At 34.1% G+C, this 23,102-nt stretch overlaps 2 protein-coding genes across 2 annotated transcripts in view; one reads left to right on the forward strand and one right to left on the reverse strand.

The window, feature by feature from the left end:
- The window catches only part of LOC114332924 (uncharacterized), a 141,929-nt gene that overhangs the window by 63,693 nt on the left and 55,134 nt on the right, over positions 1–23,102 (forward strand). The gene's annotated exons all lie outside the window — the stretch shown is intronic.
- On the reverse strand, positions 2,105–17,306 carry LOC114332925 (uncharacterized). The gene is made up of 6 exons (XM_028282715.2): positions 17,164–17,306; positions 11,747–11,822; positions 7,213–7,268; positions 7,118–7,153; positions 4,846–5,031; positions 2,105–2,231 (listed from the first exon to the last, which is right to left on the reverse strand). The coding sequence occupies exons 1-6, from the start codon at positions 17,230–17,232 to the stop codon at positions 2,214–2,216; spliced, it is 441 nt and encodes a 146-aa protein (XP_028138516.1). The 5' UTR covers positions 17,233–17,306; the 3' UTR covers positions 2,105–2,213.

The raw sequence follows: 23,102 nt of genomic DNA on the forward strand, positions 1-23,102 counted from the left end.
CCGTTTTAGCATGCTGATCTGCGAGTTTATTGCCAGTTATACCAATGTGAGACGGAATCCATATAAAGGTAACCTTAATGTTTAAGGAGGTAGGCGCAAGATCTTGATAAAACTAATAAGTATTTTTGAAAAATTTAAACCCACAATGAAAGATTACACAAAGAATAAACAGAAAGTTTCGTTTGAATGAAATATTTGAAATTAAAAATCACACTAAATTTTCTCTTTTTCTTTTTCGCCCCTGTAACTTATTAGAATAAACATTTTAGAAGTTTTCAAGGACTCAGTAATGGTAATAAAGGATAACGTAACCTTTCATTCGGCGTTTAAATTTTTCAAAAATACTTATTATTTTTCTCAGGATTCGAAAAAAATTAATGCATTTAACTATCATTGGACCAAGATTTTGCGCCCACCCCTTTAATGTAGAAAGGTGGTGGTATCAGTGATTGTATAATCTTCGGGCTCAGCTGCAGGACCTATCGCCTTTTGGTGAAACACCAAATTCAAGTTGATAATTTATTTCTGTAAACTGACACTAGTAACCCGGGAGGCGTTACTTTACTGACCGCTTCGTATGAAGTTTAAACTGAGAATCATTTAAAGGCACATCTTGACTCGTTGAAGTTACTCAAAGGAATGATTCTAATGTATGCTCTTTCTTAGCTGCCCTAGTATTGGGGTCGTATAAGTTATGAGTTACCACGCGCTGAGTATATTTACAAAATATTGAGAACAAAGAAATATATTCTATCATCAACATAAATATGCGCCCAAAAATATTGTTTATGATTTGCAATAATTAAACTAATTAAATAGCCCGCACACGTTTGCAATATAATAACAATTGCGTTAGTGTGATATACGGGGTGATAAAAATATTGTTTAATATCGAATATGAAAATTGAATATTTGAGATTAAACAGTGATGAATATTTTGGACAAGAGGGTGATGGGTAAATAATTCCTGATTGCATAAAATGTAAGCTAGAGAGTATTTACAAATGGCAACACTTTTGTTCGGTAGGTTAATATGTTAAATTCTTTAGTTATCATATTAACAAGAATGTAATATGCAAAAATATGTGTGAAATATATCTAAAAAGAAGTGGTCATAAAAAAAGTACCATTACTTTTAGTATAGGAATGTATGCACAATGCGTTTTGCTAAAAATTTGCTAAAAACACTAAATTGTTGGCGTTACGAATTATACCGTTACGAATATGTATAGTTACGAACTGTCGCTGTTACAAAAAATAATGAGTTAAAAACTAAAGGAGGTAAACATAAACTGCGTACCGTATACGAGTATTTTTTATGACCTAAGGTGTAAGAATGGTTTTGGTGACTGCAAATGTAGATAGTACCATATTAATATAATATAACCAGAACCACAGAAACGCTTTATTTCACATAATATATTATTCTGAAGCTATTTTCTTGCAGCATTTTAATGCAATTTACTATTTTTGTTGCGAATATGCCACAAGTTTACTATGAAATTAAGTTGATTTGACGTCATATAAACTGAATTTTAAAATAAAATTGTGGCTTATTCTCAACTAAAATAGTACATTGCTTTATTTCACGTTTCGACTTACAGCTTGAAGATCGCTTTTAAAATACAAATTTTTGAAAAACATCTTACATCTTCGAACGTTACAATTTCGTCATAAATTTATTATTTTTATAAATAAATTAAATAATTTTTTTTCTCTGATTCTGGCCTTGGTTTAGAACTAGAACCTTTAGCAACATAATTGTATAACTTATCACTAACTCAGGTGTAATGTGTAGTGTGTGTGTGTTAAGTAAGTGTCTTGTTACTTTGCAAAGTCGACGTCATTGTCTTTGCAAAGAGACGCTAATTGTATCCGAACGTCTGCGGTCCCTCCGGTAAGTACCGATCCCGCAAGGACAGAAACTATTTTCATTTATTAATTTATAATAAATGAAAAAATTCCTGACCCTGGTGAGATTCGAACTCACTACCATTCGGAACTTTCGATCCAAAGGTTTATATTTAATATTTATTTATTATACTTATATTTAATAAATAAATAACACAAAATCGTTTGTGGGGATGATGTTTAGAAAAGCAAATAAAATATATATGGCTTTTATTTTTGTGTATTTATTACACTTTAACAAAGAAGTGGCATCATTATCTACTTAAATATATTTTTTACACTTTTGAAGTCCTTTGGTTTCTTTAGGGTAGGAAATAATTCTGAAAAAAAATTAAAATTTAATAGTTTTTACTGCTAATGAATTAAAACTAATTTTGTAAAATCTTATAGAAATATATTAAGAGGCAATATGAGCGCGCGGAAAACGCATTCCAAGATTGCAGCTTTAATTTTAAATATTTTGTCGAGATATCTGGCACACATATTCGTAATATAGTAAAGAATGGCGGTACAGAGAAATATGTTAGTATGTGGAAATTACTCTATAATTAAATAAAATATTAAAAATCGGGTCTGTACCGCCATTAAGAAGAACAAAAAAAAATAAACTTTCTTCAAATAAACTTTTTCATACCATGTCTAGATTTTGTGTCTGGATTGGATCTGTCCTTTGGAATTATTAAAAATCGATTATCTATAACAAGAAATCGAACTTGACTGACTTAGCAACATTTAGGGCGCCTATGAGTATAACAATTAATGTTATCACAATATTGTGCCTTCGTTTTTGACAGTAAAGTGTCACTGTCGTATTGCCGACGCACTGTTGTCACACTATTGAAATTTCGCAGTACTTTCGAAAAAAAAACTATTGATACAGAGTATCTTTTGTATCCTCATTCTTCTTCTTCTTGTAGTTCCTTCTCCTATCGGAGGTTGGCTATCATCACAGCTATCCGTACCTTATTGGCGGCTGCTCTGAAAAGATCAACTGAGCTGCAACTATACCACTCTCTTAAGTTTCTCAGCCAGGAAATTCTTCTGCCTATGGATCTTTTACCCTTTATTTTACCTTGCATTATGAGCTTTAATATCTCATATTTCGCACCTCTGGTAATGTGGCCTAAATATTCCAGCTTCCTTGTTTTGATGTTTTTTATCACCTCGCAATCCTTTTGCAGCCTTTTTAACACTTCGGCATTTGTAACTCGTTGGATCCATGGTATTTTCAAAATCCTTCTATAGCACCACATCTCAAAGGCTTCCAACTTCTTTATATTTTCTACTTTTAGTGTCCAGCTTTCCACTCCATACAACAAAGTCGAGAACACGTAGCATCTTAAGGCTCTTATCCTCAGCTCCAGAGGAAGGTCTCGATTAACAAACATCTTTTTCATTTTTATAAATGCTTGTCATTGTTTTCATTTACCCAGGTTCCCAGATATTTGTAGTTATTCACTCTTTCTACTTGTTTTCCCTCGATATCCAACCTTCCTCCTGTATGTTGCTTAGAAATAATCATGAACTTGGTTTTCTTAACGTTCATTTGTAGTCCATAGTCCATACTGACTTGATGTAATCTATTTACTAATAGTTGCAGTGCATCTAGACTGTCTGCAAAAATAGCGGTGTCGTCTGCGAATCTTATGTTGTTCAAGATTTTTCCGTTTATTGATATACCCTGTTCTTCCTCTGATATTGCTTCCTTAAAAATAGCTTCGCTGTACAGATTGAATAACAATGGAGACAACACACAACCCTGTCTAACACCTCTCTTGATCTCTATGGCCTCTGTCTCGACATTTTCGATTTTAACCGTTGCTTTTTGATTCCAGTACAGATTGACAATAACCCGTATATCTCGACTATCTACATTCTTCTCTTTTAAAAGTTTTATGAGTTTCTGATGTCGTACTCTATCAAAAGCCTTTTGATAATCTATAAAGCAGACATAGAGATCTTCTCAGAACCCGTATATCTCGACTATCTACATTCTTCTCTTTTAAAAGTTTTATGAGTTTCTGATGTCGTACTCTATCAAAAGCCTTTTGATAATCTATAAAGCAGACATAGAGATCTTGGTTCATATCTAGTCGTCTTTGTGCGAGAACGTTAAAAGCGAACAGAGCCTCTCTCGTTCCTAGTCCTCCTCTGAAACCAAACTGGGTTTCATCTATATCTTCCTCTATTTTTTTTGTATAGTCTTCCATGTATTATTTTGAGGAATATCTTAAGTGTGTGGCTTATTAAAGAAATTGTTCTGTACTGGGAGTATTCTGTCGTATGTATTGACTTTGGTAGTGTTACAAATGTGGACAGCAACCAATCCTGGGGTATTACTCCTGTTGCATATACCTTGTTGAACAGATCTAAAAGTATATGCAGTGTTTCTTCGTCAATGCATTTAATTAGCTCAGTGGGTATCTGATCTGGGCCTACTGCTTTTGCGGTCTTTGCATTTCTAATTGCCTGTTCTAATTCGCACATTATTATTTTCGGTCCTGTTTGTTCCTGTGGTTCTTCTTGTATCATTCTATCATCGTCGAATAGTTTCATTATGTATTCCTGCCAAAACCTTAATTTATCTTTGATGTCTGCGATGAGTTTACCGTTATCATCTTTAAGTATCCCATAGTGTGCTCGCTTTTTGGTACTTGTTAGTTCTTTTAACTATCCTCATTAAAATCTTTAAATAAAGATAATGCTTATCACACGTATTTGCATACCGTTATGTTATCATAACTTTTTTATTTTAATTGGAGCAACATTGATAAAACATTTTATAAAAATAATTTACGTAATTTCAAATTTTAAAGCATAATACGGTCCTGTTGATATAACTCAGGGATTAAAAGCTTGAATAATATCTGCACATTCTAACCGAATTCCGTTTGTACTAAACAAACCTGTCAAATAATAATTAAGTTTACTTACAGGAGGATCGAAATCATATAGACATTTAGCTATCTCCATAGCCGCTGTACATTTGTGTTCTTTCGTTTTGACGGACTCTTTACAATTCACGAAACTTGCACTAGCGGGAACAGCTATACTTGGCGGAGCTTTATCTTTAAGTACTGCCAAGCCTTCTTCCCAATCGAATGTGTTATCCTTTCTCATCTAAAAACAGGAATGAGTTATTTGTCTGAAGACAATGTCTAGATGTGCTAAATAATTTTTTTAATTGTTAGGGAATATGACGTATTTGTCTGAAAATATAATATGGTATGACAATATTGAATTTGTTGTACATTCGTGGGAGTTACTATCAATTTTATCAGTGTGTATATACATCGGAGAAAGAAGTCAGGAACCAGATAGACTGCATCATGATAAATGAAAGATACCATAGTGCTGTTAAAGCCGTGAAAGCATATCCCGGAAGAGACTTAACGTGGTCTCCGATCACAACCCACTTATCGCCAGGATTACACTAACACTTAAAAACATTAAAAGTCATCAAACAATTCCTATAATATACACAAGTAAGCTTAAAGAACACAATGTAAAGAGTGGCCAAGAATACGGTCTAAAAATGAACATCAAAAAGACAAAGTTTATGAGAATATCTGAAACTCAAAGAAATAACGAGAATCTCCTCATAAACGGAACCAATGTCGAACAAGTAGACCAATATGCATATCTTGGATCTTGGAACAATGATCAACTCCACAAATGATTATTTCCAGCAAATTAAAATTAGAATAGAAAAGGCTAGAGCAAAGAGTGCTCTGCACCAGAGATTTGAAGTTAGAGCGAGGAGTTAGGTTGGTTAGATGCTACATTTTCTCGACTTTGTTATATGGAATGGAAGCTTGTACATTGAATGCGGCATCAATGAAAAAACTGTAATCATTTTAGTTGTGGGTGTAAGAATTCTGAAAAAATCCTGGAGAGAACATGTTACAAACAAAGATGTTCTGAGAAAGATGAATAAAGATATGGCAGTCTTAAATACAATCAAAACCAGAAAATTGGAATATCTCGGACATATTACACTTCGACAGAGATATAACTTGCTACAACTCATTATGCAGAGAAAAGTCCAAGGAAAAGGAAGGGTGACGTAGAATATCATGGCTACGCAACCTGAGAGAATGGTACAGATGCACATCAACTGAACTTTTCAGAGCAGTCTTCTCTAAAGTTCGAATATCTATGATGATTGCCGATCTCCGTCGCGGAGTTGGGACTTAAAGAAGAAGATATTTCTTTTTGGTGGATAAATCTATTAATATTTCTGAACTATGAGTTATGTGGTAAAAACTAACATTTTAACATTTCATTAAGAATTTTATATTCACCATCGGCGTGCATACGGGTAATATGATTGGTCATAAAATTTTAATGGCATGTCAAAAAATGCGCAGTAACCATCTCTTAAAACCTACCAAATTTCATTTGCATATCTCAACCGGTTTTAGGGCAATAAATAAATCGTTAGTTTGTAAGAAAAAATTCAACATCCCGTATCTCGGAAACTAAGCATTTGCGGACATATGTTTATAGAGCAAAGGGTGATTATTTTTTCATGCAAAATTACCCCTTAAAGTTTGTCGCACTTATTTAGAAACACCCTGTACTGATGAAGAACATGGCTAGTTGTTAAAATACCTATCATAGTAGTACCTATCTTAGTATCTTTTGTATTATCCAACCTAAGCGAATAAATAAAACAAGAGAGTGTTAGGAAAACCTGAGGCTATAGTTTAGTTTTAATTTCAGTATTTTATAAATGCTAGAATATTCCACAGGGTGTTGCGAACTTTGAGAAAAAAACACAGTTTGATTCAAACACCCGGTATACAATGAAAATTTACCTGTTTAGCAACAATATTATTACAGCGATATTTTTAAAGAACAAGGCTATAGCATATTAAAAAAATTACTTAAATCGGACAAGAGGTTTAGGAGATACGGGTCATCAAAAATTACCCATTTTTTGGGGTGCCCGTTTTCTGTGACGCGCAGTGTATATTATTATATATAATAATATTATAATTTCTTTGTTTGTATTTATGAATATAATACTTATATCGTCTTATATTATGATAAAAAAGACTGTTTATTTCTTTTGAATGACTCCTTATTTTACTGCAACTACTTTCACAAACATCTAGGTACTTATCTTATTTTAAACATTTATTTACTTACAGCGATTGGCTTCTGAGGCATCGATATATTTTATAAATATTTTAAAACTTACCAAATTATAAGTCTTCAGTATGCAATGCAAGTAACACTAAAAAATATACCATCATAAAATATTCTATTATTTATATAATCAGTAAAATTCCTTACCATCGAATTTTTATCATCAAAGTCAAATTCTCCTTTTTGCATTCCGTCAACTTTTTCTAAAATAACACCAAACAAATATACATATATCTTTTTCAAATCTCCGATATGAAATAAACTACAAAGATTGCTATGAAATATTATTTATTTATTTAATAGTATTTATATAAAAGAACTAACAACCGTTAAAAAAATATGAGAACTTTATATTGTTGGTTTGGTCATGTTCAACGTCGAGACGTTAATCATCCAATACGAAGAATTGCTGAAGTGCAGATTCCTGGAAGGAGTAGGAGAGGAAGACCAAAGAAGACCTGGGGAGACGATTAGGCAAGACATGTTGGTAAAGGGGATTAATATTGATATGATCCAAGATAGAATTGGGTGATAGTATTAGGGAGTCTATGGCCATGTCCATAGACTCCCTAATAACCGCCTTGCCAAACTGATCTGAGAGGAAGCCTCCACAGGAAGAAGGCCCTTAAGACGCCCACGAATGCGATGGAGAGACAATATATGGTCAGATTTAAGAACAATGGGGTTACCCACTGACCCAACTATCATGGACGACCGTTTGAGCTACCAGAAGAAGAAGAAGAAGATAGAATTGTACGGATAAATGCAATTAGCATTAAGTTAAGCCGACTCCGCATAAGGATAAGGCAAAGAGAATGATGATGTGTGATAGAGTTCTAGCGTTTTCTCTACTCGGTTATTGATTTCTGCTTCCAGAGATCGTGATTATTCTATTATTACTGCTAAGTCATCATCATTCTCTTTGCCTTATCCCTATGCTGGGTCGGCTTCCCTAATTGCATTTCTCCACACAATTCTATATTGGGTCATATCAATGTCAATCCCCTTTATCAACATGTCCTGCCTTATCGTCTCCCCCCAGGTCTTCTTTGGTCTTCCTCTCCTACTCCTTCCAGCAATCTGCACTTCAGCTATTCTTCGTATTGGGTGATTAACGTATCGACGTTGAACATGACCAAACCATCTTAACCTATTATGCTCTCTCATTTTGGCATCCATTGGTGCCACACCTAGACTTCCCCCAATATACTCGTTTCTAATTTTATCCTTCTTTGTCACTCCACTCATCCATCTAAGCATTCTCATTTCCGCCACATGCATTCGTTGTTCCTCTTTCTTCTTCACTGCCCAACATTCAGTTCCATACATCATAGCCGGTCTTATGGCTGTTTTATAGAATTTTCCTTTCAGCTTCATTGGAATTTTTCTGTCACACAACACACAACTCGCTTCTTTCCACTTCATTCATCCAGCCCTAATTCTACTGCAGGCATCTCCATATATTTCTCCATTACTCTGTAATACCGATCCGAGGTACTTAAAACTATTGCTTTTTACAATCAGTTCACCATCCAAAGATACCATTTTATTTGTAGTAACCCCATCTTTAAATGAACATTCCAAATACTCTGTTTTTGTCCTACTAAGTTTTAAACCTTTTTCCTCCAGAGCTTGCCTCCACTGTTCCAGTTTTTGTTCTAAGGCTCTTTCACTATTTCCTACTAACACGACATCATCAGCATACATTAAGCACCATGGAATGTTACCCTGTAGTTTCGCTGTTATCTGGCCCAAAACTAATGAGAATAAATACGGACTAAGCACAGAGCCTTGGTGCAATCCTACTTTCACATGAAATTTATCAGTCTCTCCCACACCTGTCCTAACACTAGTCGTTACTCCCTCATACATATCCCTCACAATCTTTACATATTCACCAGGGACTCCTTTCTTATTGAGTGCCCACCACAGAATCTCTCGAGGAACTCTATCATATGCTTTCTCAAGATCAATGAATACTATATGAGCGTTTGTTTCTTTACTTCTGTATTTTTCCATCAACTGCCTTATAATGAAAATTGCATCTGTTGTTGATCTGCCCTGCATAAAGCCAAATTGATTCTCGGATATTTCGGTCTCTTCACGTATCCGTCTATCAATTACTCTTTTCCATATTTTCATGGTGTGGCTAAGCAGTTTTATAGCCCTGAAGTTTGTACATTGTTGTATATCTCTCTTGTTTTTGTAAACAGGTACCAGTATACTGCTTCTCCATTTGTCTGGCATTTGTCCAACTTCCATAATTCTATTAAATAGACCTGCTAGCCACCGTGTTCCTGTCTCTCCCAATGCTCTCCATACTTCCCCAGGAATATCATCTGGTCCTACCGCTTTTCCTTTCTTTATTTTTTGAAGCGCTTGAGCCACTTCCTTGTTTGTTATTTTGGTGACCATTGCTGCTACTGTCTCCGTTGACTCTACAGGCTGTCTGTCAAATTCTTCATTTAATAAGCTGTCAAAGTACTTTCTCCATCTCTTTTTGAAATCCCTTTCGTTAACTAGTATTTTATTATTTTCATCTCGGATACATCTAATCTGATTAAAATCTTTTGCTTTCTTTGCTCTCTATTGGCTCTATTACTGCTAAGTATGTATGTTAAAACTTTAACTTGTATTTTTGTTCTTTCAATTTCAAAATTGAGTTCTTTTCTTGTTTCTCCTATCTGCATAATTTTTGTTTTGTTGATATTTATCTTCAATCCGTTTTCGTTAAGTACTTCTTTCCATATTTCCAAATTGTTCTGGAGTTCTTTTTCATGTTTTGCAAATAGCAACAGATCGTCAGCAAATGCTCCTTTCGAGATTTCTACTCTTTGTAGATTTGTATATCCTACATTAAGTTTTCCTGAAAACGAAATTATTACGAAATTCCTTGTGCATTCCGTAATAATTTCGTCCATATATGTATATTATAAATGGTGTTCGGCTAAGTGCTCCTCCCTGTCTTACACCTCCATTTATTTTAAACGTATCTTATGTTGAATTATTACTAATTACGGCATTGTTGTTCTCACTGTATATTGTTTGTGTCATTCTTAGTAGCTCATTGTCCATTCCTTTTTCTCTTCCATAGTTTCTGTCTTGGTGCTTTATCGAAGACTTTTCTAGACCAAGAACTATTACGTATATTTTCTTTTTCTCTTGCATTGCTTTTTATTCTATATGTATTTAAGTGTGTTTAAGTGTATTTATTATTTTTTCTATGAGTTTCATACATGTACAGCTGGTTCCAAAAAAACTGATACTCTTAAAGCGTATTTTGTAGAAAATTGAGCAGTGTACATATTTTGAAGGATAAATACTTATTATTTACATAATGTCACTGTTACTGCCAAATCGATATAGTACTTATTACCGAAGATCTGGGTGAAGCACAACAAATGCTACTAGAATTAGAAAACGTGTCTTCAACAATAGGTCTAAAAATGAACATCAGTAAGACCAAATTTATGACAAATTTAGTTCCCAGCGAACACCTAACCATCCAAAATCAAGTGGTAGAATTGACAGAAAAGTACATATATCTCGGTCATGAAGTCAGAATAGGCAAGGACAATCAGACCTGCGAATTTCAACGACGAATAACACTTGCTTGGGCGGCGTATGGATCACTAAGAGACATCTTTAAGAGCAACATCCCGACAGCTATGAAACGGAAGACATTTGACCAATGCGTTCTTCCTATTATGACATACGGAGCAGAAACTCTCACGCTCACAAAAACAACAGCACTAAAAATGCGAGTGGCACAAAGGCGCATGGAAAGATCGATTCTCGGCGTGACAAAAAAAGACAAAATAAGGAACCAAGACTTAAGGAAAAGAACAGGTATCACTGATGTCGTTGAACGTATAGCCAAGCTGAAATGGAATTGGGCAGGTCACATAGCGCGACTGAAAGACTCACGATGGACCAGAAAACTAATTGACTGGCGCCCAAGAGAAGACAAACGCAGCAGAGGACGACCACCAACACGCTGGATGGACGACATTAAACGAATATCCAAGAAATGGCAACAAGAAGCACAGAACCGTGAAGAGTGGCGAAGAATGGGAGAGACCTATGTCCAGCAGTGGACAGAAGAGGTTGTATGATGATGACTGCCAAATCTTAAAATTTGTCAGATAACTTATTCTGTTCAACCTCAGAAAATGGCTCCACATGCTAGCAAAGAACTAAAAGCAAGAATTGTAACGAAATTAGAAGATGGTTGGTCACTATCTGCCGTAGAGAACTATTGTAACGTAAGCAGAACAGTTTTTAATATTAATAGAAGATGGAGACAACAAAAAACTCTCGAAAGAAAGCAAGGTTCTGGAAGACCAAAAATATCTACCGCTCATGAAGATCGTACGCTTTTGGAGAGATTAGAAGAGCCTTTTGAAGAAATAATATCAAAATTTAGACCTTGATAATTATTACAATCTATAAATTAATATATTATGTAATCAGTTGGTTGTTGTTTGTTTGTTTATTTGATTATTTGTCTGTCATAACAAATATAATATAATGTCAGACCAATCAAATACACTGCTCAAAATGATCAAATCTTACTAAGAGTCGTATCAGTTTTTTAGGAACCAGCTGTACGTACGAGTACCTATATTTTCTTGTTTATAATTTAAGAGAAGATTTGATCTAAAATATATAAACTCAATACCTTTAGCGACACCCTGTTTATTTGTGCACGTATTTCTGATTAATTTCTTTGTGGCTTCAATTTGTTTTTCTGTCATCTGAAATAAAGAAATACGTTACATCACATTTGACATACTACATGAGAAAATTAAATATTAATACCCAAATTAGTAAGTGTAAACAGTGATAGGAAGTAAATAAAAATAAAAGGAAATTATATCAAAGCACTTGGTGAGGTTTAAAAAAGCAGAAGTGTGAGAATAAAAAAAAACTTGTCACTTGGAGAATGCCGACTGAAGTGAATACTTGTTATAGCGCATTATTAGTACTATGTTGGTTAATGAAATTTTATGTCTACTTAATGCTGAATTGTTAACATTTTTATAATAACATTACACATTTAAGTTCTTTAAAATTCGAAAAGCAGGCATGGGACTACGTTTACTACTGGACGTAGTGTGTGGTCTCATTCGATCCGATTCGATTTTATTTAATTTTTTTTTTATTTATTTTATACAAAAATATTTTAAAATCAAAATTAGCCAAATCGATTTTCATGCGTTGTTATAATAGTTATTTATGAAACAGTTCGTGAAGTATGCTTTTTGCGAACGTACGCGATGTTTAGAGCACGAGTGACAACGGAGCGAGTGCTATACATCGCGTAAGTTCGCAAGAAGTACTTCACGCACAGATTCATACAATATATCTACAATAAACAAATAAAAAAACTGTAACTCTTCGTCACTGCGTAACTACGTTCAAACCACAAAACTGTCAAAAGTTTTGTTGTAATTTATTGCTCATATTGTCATCACCATGACTACGCGAAAGTTAAGGATATTTGATTATATGAAAGTGTGTCAATAACAGTGCGAAAAAGTAAATCCCATTTAAAATACATTGTTACTTCACGCACACTTTAAACCCTTCACGCACTGCTATCTATAATGACAGTTTTCACAAACTAAAAACTTATACATAATATGACATAGAGTAGATAAAAAATTTTATCTACTCTATCTAATATAATAAAAAAATAGATAAAAAATTTTATCTACTCTATCTCATATTAGGTATAAGTTTTTAGCTTGTGAAAACTGTCATTATAGATAGCAGTGCGTGAAGGATTTAAAGTGTGCGTGAAGTAACAATGTATTTTAAATGGGATTTACTTTTTCGCACTGTTACTGACACATTTTCATATAATCAAATATCCTTAACTTTCGCGTAGTCATGGTGATGACAATATGAGCAATAAATTACAACAAAACTTTGGACAGTTTTGTGGTTTCAACGTAATTAGAATTTTTAAATGTCAAAATTCTAAAAAGTGTAGAATAGAAATGAATTTCAGCGACGAAGAGTTACAGTTTTTTTATTTGTTTATCGTAGATAAAATATTGTATGAAACTGTGCGTGAAGTACTTTTTGCGAACTTACGCGATGTGTAGCACTCGCTCCGCTGTCGCTCGTGCTCTAAACATCGTGTGCGTTCGCAAAACGCATACTTCACGAACTGTTTCATAAATAGCTTATACATGGTGATTGATTAGTAGGGTAAAGCTCAATAGCTCCGCTATAGTAATAGATAGCAATAAAAGTTCATAACAAAAATTTTAGCCACCTTTGAGCTTCACATTACAAAATAAGTTAGAATGTTACAGGGTGTTCGATAACACAGTGGCAGACCTAACTTATGTTTTTTTTAAATGGAACACGTTATATTTTATTTTATATTCGAAATCCTGTGAACTTTTCCATCACAAAAATATAAAGGTTTGTAATTTTATACAGGGTATTTACAAACTTATAACCAATTTTGTATGAAAATCTTAACAAGTTCAACTCCCTGTATAAATAAAAATAAGCACAACAGCAATGGTTTATTAATGCCATATTTTTTTATTTATTGTCAAATTTTTTAAGAATTATTGATACTGCTAATTTTCTTTATATCAAATACAGGGTGAGTCAAAACGCAATTACATTTATGTACGCCTAAAAACGATCATTGAATGAGCTACTTACTCTACGGAGCATTTGTAAATTAACACATCGAAATACACTTTGTATTCTATTTTTCATCTCATCCCTTGTTGTTGGAGGTATTTTATAAACTTCATTATTAACGTAACCCCAAAAAAATCAGTCCAGATTATTAAATTCTGGTGATTTGAGTGGCCACGCTACTGGTCCATTGAAAAATGAAAATATCTCGAAAACTAATAAATTTAGGCATAGGGAATGTTATCTAAAAATTAGAGTACGGTAATGGTACTTTTCAATAGTGATATAAAATACAGGGTGTTCCATTTAAAATTACTGAAAAAATAATGTACTTGCGTTTTGACTCACCCTGTATTTGATATAAAGAAAATTTGCAATATCGACCATTCTTGAAAATTTTGACAATACGTTAAAAAATATGGCATTAATAAACCATTGTTGTTTTGCTTATTTTTATTTATACAGGGAGTTGAACTTGTTACGATTTTCATATAAAATTGGTTATAACTTTGTAAATACCCTGTATAACATAACAAACCTTTATATTTTTGTGATGGAGAAGTTAACAGGATTTCGAATATAAAATAAAATATAGGGTGTTCCATTTAAAAAAAACATAAGTTTGGTCTGCCACTGTGTTATCGAACACCCTGTAATACCCTTGTAACATTCTAACTAATTTTGTAATGTGAAGCCCAAAGGTGGCTAAAATTTTTGTTATTAACTTTTATTGCTATCTATTACTATAGCGGAGCTATTGAGCTTTACCCTACTAATCAATCACCCTGTATAAGAATATAATAATTGTATGTATGTATATGATGAACAGGGTGTTTGGTAACGAATGGGCCATAGCTTAACCTTAGATTCCTGAGCTTAAAATAGGTCGATTTAAGCTAACTTACTTTAGTACGAAAGTTGATACTAACCGAAATACAGGGTGTCAAAGTTAAACTTAGGGAATGAGAAGTAGGTAGAAATATTTAACAGCGGTTTATTCCAGTAAAACGAAAAATCAAAGACTAGCAGGCCGAAAAATGAAAATAAGAATTATTCAACAAAAATAAAAAATACAAATCTATGAAATAAGGTCAATAAAACAACGTTCGAAAAACTGTAGCGATTATACAGGGTGTCCAGAAACTCTACCGACAAACGAAGACAGGAGATTCCTCAGATAAATTTAAGACATTTTAACCCAATTCTTTTAGTCCGAAAATGCTTCCTAAGGGAGCTAGAGCTCTTTGAAAATGGTGTCTTGTAATTAGTTTTCCTTAAATAACTCCAGAACGCTTTTATTTAGAAAAATGAAAATTGGTACGCATATTTATCTTCCAGAAATAAATCGATCACATTTATTGTGATCTTCTAGTACCGGTCATAGGCGTCCCTTTTGGGTAGGGCAACGGTTATTTTATCGCATAACTTTTATGTCCATAACTTTTAAGCATTTTTGACACTGGATTATTAAATTACGAGGTATAATAGTACTAAAAAGTAGTCTTGCTATAAGTCGGTAAAACACACCGTTTTCTAGAAAAATCGATTTAAAAATTTTTCGTTATTAAATTTCCAAAAAAATTTTTCAAAAAAATACCATTTAGAAAAGCGAGAACTGGTACGTTTATTTATATTCCAGAGATGAATCGATTTCAGTCATTTCAAATTTCTAGTACCGGTCATAGGCGTCCGTTTTGGGTAGGTCAAGGGTTATTTTTTCGCATAACTTTGTTGTCTTTAATTTTTAAGAATTTTTGACTTTAGATTATTAAATTATGAGCTATTCTAGTACTAAAAGTTACTCTTGGTATAGGTAAAATGCACCGTTTTTTTTTAATTTTTTTTTCAAATTCAAAAAACGAAAAATTTTCAAATCGATTTTTCTAGAAAACGGTGTGTCCTACCGACTTAAATCAAGAGTACCTTTTAGTACTAGAATATCTCACAATATAATAATCCAGTAATGCTTAAAAGATAAAGACAAAAAAGTTATGCGATAAAATAACCTTTGCCCTACCCAAAACGGGCGCCTATGACCGGTGCTAGAAGTTCACAATAAATGTAATCGAAAGGACGCAGAGGAGTTGGTAGAAAGCAGGCCTCTTGGTTAAAGAATATCAGGGGGTGGACAGGAATAAAGAAAGCAGAACAACTATTTAGAATAGCTCGAGACAGAGACAGTTTCGCCATGTTAATCGCCAACGTCAAGGGGACTTGATACTTGAGGGTTTTTGGGGTCGCTGAACACGACGGAGCACCTGGTTCCTAGGATCACTGATAAGGCACGTCATCTGGAGGTTGGAGAGTTATCGGCACTGAATTGATGCAATCAGATTACTTGGAGGTCCTTGGAGTCGCTGAACACGAATACGCCATCAGAACCGACCCTCGGAGCACCTGGTGCTCATAGTCACTGCTAAGGCACGTCATCTTTTGGAGTTTAAAGGGTTTTCGGCATTAAATTGATGCAAACAGATTTTACGAAATTTAAGGTAGTAGCACGGGTGCAGTTCAATACAATTGTTCAGAACTGCAGCCAACAACGTTAAGATTGCTGTGATGGTAGCCAAGCTCCGATAGGAGACCGTACTGCAAGAAGAAGAAACAGATTTCTTGCGGGTTTTTTTAATTTTTTTAAGTATCTGAAAACGAATATGCTATCATAACGACACTCGAGGCACCTGGTGTCTACATAGGATCACGTCATCTTCTGGAGTTTCGGGTGATTTCGACACTAAATTGATGCAAACAGACTACACGGGAGATTTTCGGGGTTGCTGAAAACTAATACGCCATCAGAAACGACTCCCAGAGCACCTGGTGCCCAGGGCCACTGCTAAGAAACGTCATCTTCTGGAGTTTTGAAGGTTTTCGTTAGTGAATGCAATCAAATAGATTACTAGGCGGGTTTTGGAGTCGCTATATACGAATACGTCATCAGAACTGACCCCCGGATCACCTGGTGCCCAAGGTCACCGCTAAGGCATGTTATCTTCTGGAGTTTGGAGAATTTTTTGGCACCAGGTGCACAGGGGATCGGATCTGATGGCGTATTCTTACTTAGCAACCTAAAAATCCTAGAAACGGCAATTTAGTGCCGAAACCCTAGAAACTCCAGGTGACGTGATTTAGCAATGAACTTGGGCACCAGGCGCTCCAATGGTCGGATGGCGGATTCGTCTTCAGTTACCCCAAAACCCCCGAGTAACAAAATCTGGCCCTTAATACACTTACTTTGACATGTTTATGAACTTTTGAATGCATTTTATGCACTTTAAAATGCAATTATGCATGGCCACCCATTTTTCTATAGTAGACCCATCATTCTGAACACATTGCAAAAAGTTGTAAGTTTCTAGGTGCTGTATTTAAAAATCGATATATTTTGTGCTAAATGCCCTCGTCTAGTAGCTATCGCTATTTACTTACATGTGCTGCTACATATTGATGATAGATAAACAAACACAATAATAAAAAGGGGTACTTCATATTTGGCATGACTTCTGCACACAACACGCTACAATATAAAATCGAATCCTTTTTATGGTACCAAAAATGAACTAATTTAATGGTTAGTAATTAATGAACTAGTTGAAATCTTGAACTAATTATATAGTATTCAATATCCTCATATCACATACATTTAATCTTTTGAATTTAAAATAGGAAGCGAATGGTTTTTATTCAAATTATGGGACTTTATTGTTTACCAAATAAGTATTGGTTAGATTACAGGTATTTTTGATTGATTTTAATGGTCTGGTGATGGTCATTCTCATAATTACAGTAATTGGCGCCGAAAATTGGAAATAAAGTTAAACTCTGTTTATACGGAAATATAATTCTATTATACAGAATGAGTCACAGCAGCACGTTAGTTTACAACCAAACGGTCAAATATTTAAAAAAAATTACCTTAGTTTGTATGTTAGTAACGACTTTTTTTCTTGTTATTATTATATTATTTTTATCCCAACAAGAAAGATGCATCGACGCCATATTTATAATGAGGCAAGTACAAGAGAAATCATTAGAATACAACAAACCGGCCTATTTATGTTTCGTGGGCCTTAAGAAGGCATTTGACAGGGTCACATTAAAGTGTTATTCATCTATTTTACGCAAAAGAGATACCTCTAGAAATAATCGAAGCGATCGAAAATACAATAAAAGTACTACTACCAGACCAGGCAATAAAACTAAAAGTAGAAGAAGAACTAACTGGCCCAATTGAAGCTGGCAATGGGATAAGACATGAGGATTCCGTGAGTCCTCTATGTTTAACCTCATCATGGATAAAATAATAAAAATGTAAAAGGGCCATTCCATTTCAAATCACTCAATTTTGGAGCAAAAAAAATTTTGGACCTCCGATTTGTCTGAAAATTGGTATATAGCTTCTACGGGACGTAAAAATAAGATATTTAAAGTCAAAAAAATTTCTTCTTCTTTTTTTCTCAAAATGTTATTTTATGCGATTTTACAGTGATTTGGTGTTTATTTATACAAATTTGCATTTTCTATCGTAAAGTATCAATGGAAAACATAATATTTTAATAGAAGGGACTCAAAAATGTCATTATATGGCATTATAACAAGTTACTTTGATTCAAAACAAGCTTTTGATCAAATTTTATAGTGTAGAAAACGTTAAAATACCGTTTTTTACATTTTTCTCCATTCCCAAAATAAATCATAATCGATTTGGTTGAAAATTTGCCCACAGATAGACAAAACATAGGACTTTAAGTGGTGAGAAGGATTTGAATTATATTACAATACCAGAAAAGTTACATGCAATATTATAGTCAAAAATATAGGCGTCTACTGTAAGTACAATTAACTCGAAAATATCGACCTCACGACAAAAATTGTTAAATAGAAATTGTAATAATTGTAAATACGATTTATTTGGAACAATTTCAGTTCCTACCATTTTTGTCGAAAATTTAAAAATGGCGGAGATATTGAGCAAAACAGGTTCTCCTTTAAAATCAAGATGGCTGCTAACGTAACGGAGGAATTCATTCGTTTATTCAGGCTACTATTGACTCCCCCAAAGATCAGAAAAATAAAATTTTGGGCAGCTCGGCATTCAAGGTCAAATGCTATCCCGACTGGACTAATATATACTTTTGAGTCTGATATTACTGCATGTAACTTTTTTGGTATTGTAATATAATTCAAATCCTTCTAACCACTTAAAGTCCTATCTTTTGGCTATCTGTGGGCAAATTTTCAGCCAAATCGATGATATGTATTTTGGAAATGGAGGAAAATGCAAAAAAACGGTATTTTAACATTTTTTACACTATAAAATTTGATCAAAAACTTGTTTTGATTCAAAATAACTTGTTATAATGCCATATAATGACATTTTTGAGTCCTTTCTATTAAAATATTATGTTTTTCATCGATACTTTACGACAGAAAATGCAAATTTGTTTAAATAAACACCAAATCACTGTAAAATCGCATAAAATAACATTTTGAGAAAAAAAGAAGAAGAAGATTTTTTGACCTTAAATATCTTATTTTTACGTCCCGCAGAAGCTATATACCAATTTTCAGACAAATCGGAGATCCAAAATTTTTTGCCTGAGTGATTTGACATGGAATGTACCAAAAACTAAAAAAGGATACCAAATGCGAGAAAAACAACTTAAAATAATCTGCCATGCAGACGGCGCAATACTAATCTCTCAAAGTTAAGATGGTTTACAACGTATGCTGCACCAATTTATTATAACCTCCAGAAAATTTAACATGTTAATTTCCCAAAAAAAAAGAGACAAAATGCATGGTTATAGTTATGGTAAATACGAGCAGGAAGGTGCAAGGTCAGATAATAGAACAAAAGTAATGAAGTTTAAATATCTCGGCATCACACTATCTAGCTACGGAAAGCTCGAAACAGAAGTGAAAGCGAATAAAGCAAATAGAGCCGCAGGTTGAGTGAATGAAACGGTATTCAGAAATAAAAATCATCATCATCATGGCTTATTCACTCCTGGCGGAGTGTTTGCCGCCCTTTTGGGCTCTCTGATTCATTTGTTGCGGAGAATCAGTCCGCTGTTGTCTTTTATTATTATAGCAGCGTGTGTGACTTGGCTTTGTCTACAACTTTTCTCCATTCTTTCCGGTCCTTACAACGCTCCTTCCAATTGTAGATTCTCAGCTTCTTTATGTCTCCTAAGACTTGATCTCTCCATCTTGTTTTGGGTCTTCCCTTTGGTCTCCCTGTTGTTGGTCTCCAGCCAGTTATTCTCTTTAGCGTAGAGTCTGGGTTAGCTCTTTCTGTGTGTCCCAGCCACCTGAGCCTCTGCGCCTTCACGAACTTGATTATGTCTTCACCCTGGATGACTTCTTTAATTTCTTCATTTGTTAATCTTCTAAATTCGCCTACACTTATCCTCACCGGTCCCATTATTCGTCGAATTATCTTTCTCTCTAAGATTTCTAATCTCATTTCATCTTTTTGTGTTAGGCACATCGTCTCTGCACCATAGGTGATCACTGGCCTGATTGCAGTCTTGTAAATTTTTAATTTGGTTGTCTTACTAATGTGTTTTTCTTTCAAGAATTTTTGGTAGTTCCAATAGGTTTTATTACCCAGTAGGATGCGTTCATTTATTTCATCCGTTCTATCATTTCTGCCATTCACCATCACTCCCAAATATTTGAAACGGTGTACTCTTTCAAATGTATATGCTCCAAGCTTAATTTCTTTCTCGATGTTCGTATTCTCTCTTGAGCACTTGAGGTATTTCGTTTTGCTTTGGTTTATTACTAGCCCTCTCTTCTTTGCTTCTTTATCTGGTATTAATATTATATTCTGCATGGTTTTTAAATCTCTAGTAACGAGTGCAATATCGTCTGCATACGCTATCAGTTGGGCTGAAGATTCGATAATTGTTCCCCTAATTTTGGCTGCTCTTACTGCAACCTCTATGGCAATGTTAAATAATGTTGTTGATAGGGAGTCTCCCTGTCTGACACCTACCTCTATTTGTACTTCATCTGACGGGCCTTCCCTTGTTAAGATTCGTGCTTTGGATTCCTTCATCGTCATTTTCGTGAGACTTACTAGTTTTTCTTGAATGCCTAGTTGCTTCATATCATTAATTAGCTCCTCCCTTATTACACTGTCAAAGGCTTGCTTGTAGTCAATAAACAGTATATGTAGATCTATTCCATGCTCGTACCTTTTTTCTACGATTTGCGTTACAATTTGTATTGCATCTATTGTTGACTTACCTTCTCTGAATCCATGTTGGTATTCACCTATTTTTGTTCTCGTTTCTTTTTCTATTCTTTGTCTGATCAAATTAGTTAATATTTTGTACATTGTATTTAATAGCGTGATTCCCCTGTAGTTAGTGCATTTCGTCTTGTCACCTTTTTTAGGGATTGGTGTTATCAGACCGCAATTCCAGTCGTTCGGCATGCGTTCTTCTTCCCATATTCGTTCTATCAGCTATCTCCATTCCCAAAATAAATCATAATCGATTTGGCTGAAAATTTGCCCACAGATAGACAAAACATAGGACTTTAAGTGGTGAGAAGGATTTGAATTATATTACAATACCAAAAAAGTTACATGCAATATTATAGTCAAAAATATAGGCGTCTACTGTAAGTACAATTAACTCGAAAATATCGACCTCACGACAAAAATTGTTAAATAGAAATTGTAATAATTGTAAATACGATTTATTTGGAACAATTTCAGTTCCTACCATTTTTGTCGAAAATTTAAAAATGGCGGAGATATTGAGCAAAACAGGTTCTCCTTTAAAATCAAGATGGCTGCTAACGTAACGGAGGAATTCATTCGTTCATTCAGGCTACTATTGACTCCCCCAAAGATCAGAAAAATAAAATTTTGGGCAGCTCGGCATTCAAGGTCAAATGCTATCCCGACTGGACTAATATATACTTTTGAGTCTGATATTACTGCATGTAACTTTTTGGTATTGTAATATAATTCAAATCCTTCTAACCACTTAAAGTCATATCTTTTGGCTATCTGTGGGCAAATTTTCAGCCAAATCGATGATAATGTATTTTGGGAATGGAGGAAAATGCAAAAAACGGTATTTTAACGTTTTTTACACTATAAAATTTGATCAAAAACTTGTTTTGATTCAAAATAACTTGTTATAATGCCATATAATGACATTTTTGAGTCCTTTCTATTAAAATATTATGTTTTTCATCGATACTTTACGACAGAAAATGCAAATTTGTTTAAATAAACACCAAATCACTGTAAAATCGCATAAGATAACATTTTGAGAAAAAAAGAAGAAGAAGATTTTTTGACCTTAAATATCTTATTTTTACGTCCCGCAGAAGCTATATACCAATTTTCAGACAAATCGGAGATCCAAAATTTTTTGCCTGAGTGATTTGACATGGAATGTACCAAAAACAAAAAGGATACCAAATGCGAGAAAAACAACTTAAAATAATCTGCCATGCAGACGGCGCAATACTAATCTCTCAAAGTTAAGATGGTTTACAACGTATGCTGCACCAATTTATTATAACCTCCAGAAAATTTAACATGTTAATTTCCTTAACATGTTAATTTCCCAAAAAAAAAGAGACAAAATGCATGGTTATAGTTATGGTAAATACGAGCAGGAAGGTGCAAGGTCAGATAATAGAACAAAAGTAATGAAGTTTAAATATCTCGGCATCACACTATCTAGCTACGGAAAGCTCGAAACAGAAGTGAAAGCGAATAAAGCAAATAGAGCCGCAGGTTGAGTGAATGAAACGGTATTCAGAAATAAAAATATCGGGAGAAAAATGAAAGGCAGAATTTACAAAACAGTCATCAGACCAATAATGACATACGCGGCAGAAACACGACCTACCCAGAGAGAACGAAACGATTAGTAGAAACAGTGAAAAAGATGAACACTCTTAGAAAAATCGATGGTAAGACACTATGCGACAGAGCTAGAAGTACAGGTATACGACAGAGATGCAAGGTGGATAATATTAATAACTAGGTAAGAAACAGAAGAATATAATGGAATGACCACACAAGCCAAATGATAACAAATAGAGTAGTCAGGACAGCGAGAGACGGTTCCCCAATAGGAAGACGATCGATCAGTGGGAAGACCACGAAAACGATAACTTAATGGAGATACAGTTTTCTAAAGACAAGATGTTTACAGTCGGAAAATGAAAGAATACTCATGAACGATCACATCAATCACTTATTTTGTATTTGCTGTCTTTTTCTATAACAAACGTTTGTTATTTATAGAAAAAGACAGCAAATACAAAATAATTGATTGATGTGATCGTTCACGGGTATTCTTTCATTTTTCCGACTGTAATTTTTCAAA

This window comes from Diabrotica virgifera, chromosome 2 (genome assembly GCF_917563875.1).
Source record: "Diabrotica virgifera virgifera chromosome 2, PGI_DIABVI_V3a".
In the NCBI taxonomy this organism is placed as follows: domain Eukaryota; kingdom Metazoa; phylum Arthropoda; class Insecta; order Coleoptera; family Chrysomelidae; genus Diabrotica; species Diabrotica virgifera.

What these genes read in the sequence shown, in the direction of transcription:
- LOC114332925 (XM_028282715.2), bottom strand. Translation starts at nt 17,232, where the DNA reads ATGCCAAATATGAAGTACCCCTTTTTATTATTGTGTTTGTTTATCTAT. An exon ending in TTGATGATAAAAATTCGATG is followed by an intron (nt 7,154 to 7,212) that starts GTAAGGAATTTT and finishes TATATTTTTTAG; the next exon opens with TGTTACTTGCATTGCATACT. An exon ending in TACTGAAGACTTATAATTTG is followed by an intron (nt 5,032 to 7,117) that starts GTAAGTTTTAAA and finishes TCCTGTTTTTAG; the next exon opens with ATGAGAAAGGATAACACATT.